Below are 10,446 nucleotides of genomic sequence, written 5' to 3'. Positions count from 1 at the left end.
GTGTGTGCAAGACATGTGCAGGTGTTTGTGTGGATATATATGATATATATGTACGTGTGTGCATGTGTGCGTGTATAAAAGAATGTATGTGTGTGTAAGACGTGTACATGCATGTGTGTGCACGTGTGGCAGCCAGACAAAGCCCAGCTCTGCCCCTGTCCCCCAGGGCAGCTGCTGTAGCTCTCACCATGGAAGGCTTTGATCTTATCGCACTATTAAATAGATGTTTCGGTTTTTTTCATTTGTTGTAGAATGAGATTTCTGCCTTGACTTTCAGCTTTTTCCTATTTTTTCCTCCCCATGGAGTTAATCTGCAAAAATCCAGTGTATCAGTAATTTCAATCTGAGACAAACAGGCAGGGTGCGTTTTTGGTTTCCTCGCCTGGAGGCGCTAGGCAGGGGATATGCCCTAATGCACTAACTACTATTTTGATACTTTATTAAAAAATATGTGCTTGGATGTTAGAAATGCTGGTTGCTGCCACCAAAAAAAAAAAAAAAATCCCATTCCAGTTTTGGAGCCTCCAAAAAGTTTTATAGCAGAGCCTGCCTGGCTGGCACCATCCCGGGGTGGAAAATTTACAGTCAAAGAAGTCGTACTTGACCTGATAGCAAGATTCTCATAAGCCTTCAGAGCTGCCCACTACAAAAACTTCATACGTTTTATACATTATTTCTACACACATGTTCACCCTATTCAATTAAAAAAAAAAGTTTTGTGAACAGGAGAACAAGATTTTTGTTTTAATCTACTAATAGTCCCCCACCTGCTCCAGTGCAGCCCTTTCCCATCTGCCCACTGTAACACTCCCTTTCCTGCTCCCATCTTCTTCCCTTCCCCTCTCCCTGTCTCGGATCCTGGAAGTGTGGCTGTGCAGGCAGTGATACGTGTTGCTGTCTGCACAGAGCGGCCGGCAAACACACGCAGGGGTGGTTTGGCCCCCTTGGGTTTTGGCTTTTGAACTAAGCAGGGAGCTGTGTGCCTTTCTCTCAGAGGATGTCCTAAGTCTTGCGTGTGTGCGTGTCCAGCAAACACCGGTTAACTGTTACACAGAGACACTGAAGAGCCGAGAGACAAAAATAAAATAAGAAATTTGCATTGAATATTTATTTCGATAAACATTGTGTACTCCAAACAACTACATGTTATTTCAGTTCTAAGCCACAATCTGTTGGAACCAACGTCCCAAGAGCTCTTGTCATCATAAACCAGGCAGTCAACGCATTACCACGGTCTGCGGACACAGAGACCTTTCAAGTGCAAAGCAGATTATCAGAAAAGACATATTGCTGACCTCCTTAACAACCTGGACACTGCTAAACTCCAGTAAAAAGGCTTCATTCGTCTGCAAGTTAGTTGTCTTAGTGCCATTGTAATAAATTAATAGAAAATATATCTTTTTTCATTGGAAAGTCTATAAGAAAATGTACAAACATCTAACTCCGAAAAAGGACCTGCTATTTCGGCGACAGGTAAAACAAGCATTTGAACAGAGGCAAAAAACCCCAAACATCCAAACAAACAAACAGACAAACAAACAAAATGCAATCAACCCCCCCCCCACTCTGCCGATGGCACCTGTGTAGGCAAACACGGAAACGTTTGCAGTAACAAAACCTGACAAAGAGGGTAACTGCAGCTTCTGCAGGGGCTGTTAAAAGGATGTGCAAAGAGCAGCAGTCAGGTACCTCGCTAGTCAAGTCGCTAGTGCAGCTTCTAGAACAGTCAAAGATTTAAAAAGTGATCATACGGCACAGAACTATTGCTGACAGGCGATGGTGGTAGGTTCGTCCTGACCTCATCCCGTGAAGGTCGATGGGAGCCCTTTGTGTTTCGCAGGCGTGGCTGCCCCCTTACACTCCGCTACGACACTCTCCTGTCCCTCAGGCTTACAGACTGCAGTGACCCCGTACTCCACATCCGCAGCGTGAGACCCACCCCGGCTCCCAAACAGGGCCCATGTGACACGCTTTGCATGACAGAACAAACTACTTTGAAGTTTTCTTCACTTAGTAAGATGAGATTTTTTAGGAAAGAAAAAGAATTAGTTTTTCCTAGAGCCAAGTCTTACAATTTCACCCTGAGAATTCCCAAAATAGTAAAATCAGGAGCTACACTTCAGCACAAAGGCAGTGTGCTCGTAGAAGCTGAACAGACCAGTCTAGGGGAGAGACCCACCCGGCACAACCCTCCCAGGCATTTACAGAGAGCAGGAGAAGGGAAATCGCTGGTAGCCCACGACTCAATGCACCTGCCCGGGGCGGGGGGCTCATACAAAGCCAAATCCCAAACCAGGCACATTCTGAACCCGGCTGTCCTGCCCACCGTTTGTCAAGTGCTCAGGAAAGAAAAACTCCTGCTTTGGTCCATCTCTTGGAAGCAAGTGTGTTCCACTAATGCTGGTGCAAGGATATTAATGGAATTGCCTCAGGACAGTGAAGAGCTTTAGATAACTCAGACTAGCGTACTCAAGGGACTTTTTAAAGTCTATTTGCTTGACTTCAGGGAATCTGGCTCTGTTTTGGCTACCAGAGAACGTCAGAAAAATGACATTTAGATAATCACGGTTGAACCATGAGTGAGACTGACTTTCTCAAGGAATAGTTTGTGAAATTCCTAAACCATCATCAGCATTGGGGGGGGAAACAACCCCCAAAAGGCCTCTTACTTGCCTTTTACAAGTATTACCCATTCATTCTGGAAATGCCGCAAATGCCTAGAAAGCATTCATTAACAGACTCTTGTTGAGAAGCAAGGGAGAGAAAGATTGGCTGCTCTTCTTTTTTTTTTTTTAAATACAACACACATGACATTCAGTGAGTTCAGAACATCTATATAAGACTGAAAAGAACATTTCCAGTTTCAAAACCCAGGAGAGGCTTGAGGGGAATGAAACCTACAGTACTATTTAAATTTTGCTCATGGTTGCTTTGACTTTCAGAGCAATTGATCTGAGCCAGGCTTACAGAGCGCCCAGCCTTAGGAATGACACACAAAATGGTTGCTCTTTCATTCTAGTTGCAAGATAGCATTTTGGACATGGTGGGGGGAAAAAAAAAGCAGCTTAATTACGTGAGCTCTAATTAAAACAGAGCAAAACGAAGTAACCATCAGCAACTAGAATATCTTCTGTAGCAATGGGGACAGGCAGAGGCAAAGTGGGGAAACAAACCCAGATATTATTGGCAAAACCGACATTCTGTGTGCTTTGAAAAGCTCTTCATCCTATCTTTTACCCCCCTCCCTCCTTAGGTTTCTTAGAATAGCCGCAACCTCCAGAGACACCTTCATCCATTTCTGAGCACCAGCCTGAAATATCACTGAACACTGGAAGTGCTTACAATGCTTTACAAGATAATGTTTAATTTCCCAGCTTCAAGAGATGTCCCCGCAGGAGCCCTGATTCACGCTGTCTGCCTTCATTACCCAGATTTGGCTTTGAAGAAGGGGGAAAGGAGATACCAGACAGCCAACCAGTACATGGGGATTCCCACGCCAGTTCTTCAGCTGTCCGGAAAGACCTCTGTCACCTTCCATCCAAATCTCATTTAACTCTTCCAGGAGGATCCTTAAGCCCCAGCACAGGTTCAGAAAGCAACATACAGCAGAGCAGTCAGGTCCCATTCCCTCTGACCTCCCTGGAAAGGCCAGGGCTGTTCATCCTATTCAAGGCTGAATCAGGTGAGTCCCAGTATTCCCAGTTAAAAACTGGAAGCCTTGAAAAGGATGCTCTCTTTGACTGGCTATCATAAACCCTCCACACTGATCGTGAACATTATTATACTGTACAGGAAAGGCTGAGAAAATGTATGTGCTGATTGACATTGCTTTCCTTCTAGCCTACAGCTGCTTGTTGAAGGAAAACTTCCTGTTTGAGCAACCACTATTAAAAAAAACCTTGATCCATAGGAGAAATGCAGTTTGCTGAACAAGCAGAAAGATGTGGTTTCATCAGTCTCCGCTGGCATGTTTTATCTTCTCCTTCTCTCATCTCTTCCCCAACTATGTGCCGTGGGTTAGCATGTACAACACAGGTCCAAAAGAGCTTGATCAAACATCATAAAAACTTTACGATAAATTATTACTGTCCAGTTATGTTTCCCAGCATCTAGGGATTCATTTAAATATACTCTTTCTATCTTAGATTTTCAACCAGCCTTTGAATTGGCATTCCACGTTTATGTGAGCAGCTAGTTACACCATGGGGGAAAAAAAAAGTGTTTGGACAACTTAGAGGCTGGTAAAACCAATAATCCTTGATGGCCTTCAGACCTAGAACTCCCCCTTCGAGAGGCAGCAGATAGTCTGTCTCAGGGGCACTGATAAAACCAGCACCTTGTAAAACAGGTCAAACCTTGCTTAGTAACACGAGAGTCAACATGGCATCGGTGAGCAGGTCAACCGGCGAGGAGCTGGTGATCACAGAACACACGCTGATCACAGAGGAAGGCTTTTCTGTCACATGTGGCCACTCTAGCTACTTACAGTAAGATTTCCTTTTGAACAACAACGACAACAACAAAATGCTACACCTCTGGAGCTGGCAAGGTGCCTGCGGTGAGCAGTCAGTAGTCCGTCCCATGGGGGCAGTGCTGGCAGCCAGAAGGCAGAGCAGTGTGTTTGTCCTCATAATTTCATTTTCTTCACCACAGGAATTGGCAGTGCTTGATAGATTTTAGCGGAGTCCTCATTAGTGACCAGCTTCACCCAGACAGGGCGGAAGCTGCCTTTGAATCCAACAAAAGCCATTTTCTCTGCAAATCAGGGCAAAGAAATTAGGAGCGTGTCGGGGCTGCACCAAAAGAACACCCGTGTCCGTGGCTACATCCAGTGGCTGGATGGATGCAGGGGGACAAGAGCACGCATGCACATAAGTTTGGCCAATTATGCATTCTCCGGATATTAAAGAAATACTTTCCTAATGAAACTTAATTAAAATTTTATTTACATGTTGTATGCTTCCATTAATGAATGGGTGATACATAGGAGAAAAAGAGAGAGGGAAAAACCCTTCCAAGCAAGCAGCTTGAGCGATCTGTTGAAGCTATTGTTAATCGCGTGGGGGTTATATTCAAAAGCCCTTCCTGCCTGTGGAAGGTGGAGGGATGATGAGGGGCAGGACAACAGACACGACTGGTGTTAGTGAGTGTAACACACACACAAGAGGAAAGCATGCCAAAAGCTCACAGTTAGAGCTGATCAGAGCAACGTGCAGAACAGAGCAATATTCTAGTGCAGTATGTGATACTTTCAAATCAATATGCTTTGTGCCCTCAAGTTGGAATTTTTTTTCAAGAGAAAACCAGATAAAAATAAGTTCAGACAAGTAAAAAAATAATGTTTGGGGGCATTTAGTGGGAAAAAAGTCCAATATTCCTATTGTTAAAATGTCTTTTTATTTAAAACTAATCTGGAAAATCAAAATCCCTGAATTCTTTACTTCTAAGAACAACTGCCAGAGGACTTTTTCCATCTACAGTATTAAATCAAGTGCTGTTATCCAAAGCTGCAGTGAATGCCGAATAAATAAATGACTGGTCCCAGGGTGTTTGAGCACATGCCGATAGAAACAAGCAAGGCAAAGTTTAGAAGAAGGAAAAAAGGTCCCTTTACTGGAACCATGGGAGGGGAACAGATCAAAGGTGTTTAGAATTGCATTTTTTAAAAGTGCTTACCTTTTAATCTAAAACCCTCTTCTGCTCCAAGTTTCTCCAGTACTTTAGTCCACGGTCCCCTTGAAATGAATCTTCCTTTAGACGTCACCAGCACTATGGAGCTGAGGGAAACAAAGCCGTTTACAAACAGATGAAGAGTCAGAACACATTCCTCACTCGTCTGTCTCAAGCACTGGTAACTCCTGCCTGTGTGACCCACAAACTACAGTGGTTCCTGTTTAATGGATTTCGTCAATGCTTTCCAACAGCTTAGTCATACATCCACTTTTCCAATCATGCAAAACCCATTAGGAAGTCAATAGAAGGAACTTTTTTTTTTTTAAATACTGTCTTCTGGAGTGATTTAAATGTTTCCAACCAGCAGTTCCATCCTGCTTTGCTCAGAAAGGAACACGCTCTCCCAGGGATGCTCTGAGTAAGTCTCAAATAATTTATTGTTCTTACATCATTAGCAGGACAAAGCCTGAAGACATTCACTTCTTTCAGATTTTTGCCGACCTGATGCTTTTCCTTAATTTTCAGTGTGCTTTTGCTTAGAAAGCATATTATTATTATTGTTGTTATTATTCTTATTGCCTTACTTGCATGTACTGTATCTCACCTCAAAATTCTCAGCGTCTTGTACAAATGCCAAGTGATAAACAAAAGACATGCGACAAGTGCATTCAGCTGATGCAAATCTGTAAAAGCTTGGGTAAAAGTTGGAATCTGCCAAGGCTTAACTCTAAAAGCGTAGAGTAAAAACCCAAACTGAACGTGAAAGGATGATCATATAGCGAGACTTTTGCGGGGAGAAGCACAGGAAAGTACAGGAAGTACAGGAAAGTCAGTGAAGTTAGGCTCATTACTTCCCACAAGTTCAGAGAAAGAGCTACGCTCCAGTGAGTTCAGTGGAAGTTTTGCTATTAAGTTCAGTGGGGCTGAGATGTCATCTTTGTTCAGCTTCTAATTAAAGCTGCATGACAGAGTAATCGAGCAAACGCTCGCTTGGATGAAACTATTTCATTCCGCCGTGCACGGTTTCCATGAACGAAACCTCCCTGACTCAAACGGCATTTGCAATCTTCCAGAAGGAGAGCCTTGCTGGGCCTGCTTTGCTGTATCGCAGTGGGCACGAGTCGCTGAAATTAATTAGGCAGCAGCTCCTGCAGAGCTCATGCCCTGAGCTACCCAGTGCTGCCGTTACGTCTTAACACCTCAGCTGGAACTGGAACTGTGCAGGGGAAAATAGCGATGGGTGGTGGCAGAGGAACAAGAGAAGCAAAAGAGTTAAGAGCCATCAGGACTTTTATTAGAATAAACCTGAGGTGTTAAAATCCTCCCATGCTTATGAGAGTGGATTGAGCTGGCAGGCTGGTTTTGAGTAGTTTGCGAATGCTCAATCACCTCTTTTTTCTTTCTGCAGTTCAGTAAAATCATTACTTTCTATTAAGCCTTTCCTGCTATGGAAGTTTAAAATAAATTCACCAGATGTTTTGTTTTCTTATCCCTGGGAAACTCATCAGAAAAGTGGATTTATTAAAAAAAAAAAAGAATTTGGCCTGCAGAGAGTTACTTAAATGAACAAAGAGGCTTGTCCTTGCTAGAAACACCTCACACCCCCCAAATCCATAAACATAAAAGTTGTTTTAGCAGTTGCTTCACAAGAGGCTGGTGAGGCTGGCGGGGCCCCTTCCTCTCCGTCAGCACCATCGCTCTGTACAGGCCGTGCTCTGCATCGCGGCGGAGAGAGGTGACAAGAAGCTGCTGGCTGTACAGCCCTGCCATCTGCATGGTGTCCACATCTGACTCTGGGCAACACTTGACCCAGCAATTGGATGAGAGGTGCCTCATGGCTGTAGCTGGAGCCTCTGTCTGATCAGACTGGAAAGGCTTGCAGGGGATGGGCTGGGAAAACTTTTGGTGAAAGGAGGAGAATAATTGGAGGGTTCCATCCTTGCAAAGATACACAGCTGAGTGAGATCCGAGAGGTGCTGACCCTGTTGGGTCAATTTCCAGTCCTAGTCCTAATCCTAATCTTAATGCTAATCCTAATCCGGTTCCAACACTAATCCAGAGAAGACAATGAGGCTCAGAAAGACTTAAATACAACTGAAGTCTAATTACAATTAAATCCTCTAAAGTAAGAAAGAATCCAGGAGCTGGATTTAGCCAGGATTGAGATTGGATTTTTTGCAAAAGAGGATGATGGCATCTCTGAAAAGCTCTCTCTTTTTTTTTTTTTTATGAAAGAAAAATGAGCAGCTACCATGCTTCTCTGCAGTAACTACTCAATGTGGTTTTTGCAGCCTTCAGCATTATTTAAGATAGTAGAAACACATCTGTATCCACCTGCGTGGCACTCTGCTGAAACTTCCCCCAGGTCTCCAGAATAAATGCCAGAACAATATCCTGTCGATCTGCCTACAGTTCAGAGGATTAATCAACAAAGCAATCATATTTGTATTAAATGTTATGTATCAGATTCCAAATCAGAACAAATACAATAACAATTAAAAACATTCATTTCCCAATAGGACTCCACAAACTAACATGAGAAAACCCCTTTGGTTAGAGGGTTTCTGATGTTGTTCCCATTCCCGTTCCAGCAGATGAACCTGCTGTCCTCCAGAATGCAGGAACATGTGTCGGCTGCTTACCACCCACTTGCAAAAGTCTGCATTTCTGGGTGTCCGTATTTAAAAAATAAAAGCATCCGGTGCTTCGGTCTGGGCAAGGAACATGTGCAAAGAGGAATGCATTTTATTAGTGGAATTTTCTGTGATTTGAGCGAGTATGCAGGCAATAGAAAAATGTAAACTGTGCACATCTGTACCGATAAGTGCTGAGAGTTTATTTGTGAATTTAAGTCTGCGGTTTGTCTGTAACCCACAACAAAAGTGTAGATCTGCAGTTTATTAATCAAATGTAGCTCTGCAGTTTATCTGGAGCTTGACCAATTCCTAAATCACAGAGTCTGCATCCTTCTGCTGCCTGCGTGTCCTGCTCACGTTTGGACTCTGCCGGAGCTGGCAGGTACAAAAGCACATCGTTAGCCCAGACAGTCTGGCCCATGCTGGGCGACAAAAAGTGGGAAAAAGATGAGCATTGTACAGCATTCTTGTACATCGCACCTTAGCAATGGCAGATTATTTACTCACTGATCTTTGATGTTGTTGACATAATTTTCTATCTGTGCTGGGATTCCTTGTAGAATTGAATTTTTGAATGTTACTCGATCAACAACTTTTCCGTGATGTCCATCAATCACAACAAGCTGGATGCCCTCATCAGCGAGGAAAAACCTTACACCATCAACCTGTGTGGGGAAAAATATTCTTAGTCTGTCAAAGTAATACAATTGCAAATAATCACCTGTAAGAAGCACTAAGAGTGTTGAGTCATGGGACTGCTCTTCTGCTCTTTCTTTCAAAGGGCAGAATTCCAGATCTCTGAGGTCAAGCTGTCCTGCATTTTTGCTAATATGGGGAAGTTACAGCCTTTTAAAAAATATTTTTTCAAAACACAAAGCAAATGTGACCTGAATCTAACTATCCATGGTAACTTAATAAACAAGTTTTCCATAAAAACAAAGCAAGTATCTTTGAATTTTGTCCCATAAAGTTCACTTGAGAACCCACCTCAATGTATGCAAAGTCATCCCTTAGGTGGAAGTACTGTTTCTTGTAGGTCTCTATTTTCACTTCTAGTAGGTGGTCCTTAGTCTTCTGTTTAAAAAAAAAAACAACCAAACAAACAAAAAAGGGAGAGAAAAGAGTTTATTTAGTGAGGATGTCCATTACCCAAATGCTGTGTTTTCAGAAAACTTTTTAAACTTTGAAATTCAATCAACAAGAAAGCTACATAATAAGCACTGACTTGCCAAATTACGTTGCTAATGAGACTGGGCACAATGGTAACCTCTCTGCTCATCCTGTCAGCATTTAAATTGTTTCACCAAATGGCAGAGTATAAGTGATTCTCACTCTGCAGAGCTGACATGTAATTCTCTGAGGCTTTGCTGTGCATTCCTGCTTCAAGGATGAGTGAAAAAACCCCAAAAATAGATAAGTATTCCCCTCCCTCCCCCAGAACCACACTGGATTGGATATAGGAGACAGTCTTGTACAAAATCCTGTATGTGATTTTGTCCCTTCGCTATGCAGTCCCTTCTCTGACACTGCTGTTCCTATGGCTTGGAGGAGCTGGAGGTCAGGCAAGAGACCTTGTGTCTCTCCAGAGTCACATTCCCTGGACCAACTTGTCTTCCAGCTCATCACTTTTAACCCTGTGCTTTTAAGCACAGCACCTCACAATAGAGCCCCAAAAGACTAAGTATCCATCTTCAGACAAAGTCTTGGGTGGCTCTGTCCTTTGAGGACCTGTGATCTCTGCATGTGCAAGAACCTGTTTCATACTGTTTCACCTACCTGAACCGTTTCAGAAAATCAGGCACAGGATATACTGAACCTGGGACAAAGTCTTCCTATGTCTGTGGGCACAGTGTGTGCCAGAACTACAGGTTTACACTGGCAATAATTTTGTGATAAGAAATCAAGTACTTTACCAGTTGTGCACTAGAGAGTTTCTTGGGCATTGGCACTTCTACTATTGGGGTCTCGATGTACTTGGGATACGCCATGGCTTCACAGTCACTGATGTCAGCCATCTTTGGGATCACAGCCTTGATCCTTATTCGTTCACAGCCTTTGACAGAGCAGAAAGCAAATTTCTCTTTCTCATTTTGAGCTTTGAGTTTCAGAAAAAGCAGCCTGCAGGTAGGGGAGAAAA

General features: G+C 43.2%; 1 protein-coding gene across 3 annotated transcripts in view; it reads right to left on the bottom strand.

Annotated features, from left to right (window-relative positions):
- Nucleotides 1–1,081: 1,081 nt before the first annotated feature.
- CEMIP (cell migration inducing hyaluronidase 1) overlaps nt 1,082–10,446 on the bottom strand; it is a 113,334-nt gene continuing 103,969 nt past the window's right edge. For all 3 annotated transcript variants that reach the window (XM_086757079.1, XM_086757081.1, XM_086757080.1), the window contains exons 25-29: nt 10,223–10,427; nt 9,297–9,383; nt 8,817–8,974; nt 5,677–5,777; nt 1,082–4,755 (exon numbers count right to left, since the gene is read on the bottom strand). In XM_086757079.1, coding sequence (XP_086613205.1) covers nt 4,628–4,755; nt 5,677–5,777; nt 8,817–8,974; nt 9,297–9,383; nt 10,223–10,427 — 679 coding nt within the window. In that variant the 3' untranslated portion in view covers nt 1,082–4,627. The remainder of the gene's footprint in view (nt 4,756–5,676; nt 5,778–8,816; nt 8,975–9,296; nt 9,384–10,222; nt 10,428–10,446) is intronic.

This window comes from Chlamydotis macqueenii, chromosome 12 (genome assembly GCF_036417535.1).
Source record: "Chlamydotis macqueenii isolate bChlMac1 chromosome 12, bChlMac1.mat, whole genome shotgun sequence".
Lineage (NCBI taxonomy): Eukaryota > Metazoa > Chordata > Aves > Otidiformes > Otididae > Chlamydotis > Chlamydotis macqueenii.
This window is presented reverse-complemented; position numbering and strand designations above follow the sequence as displayed.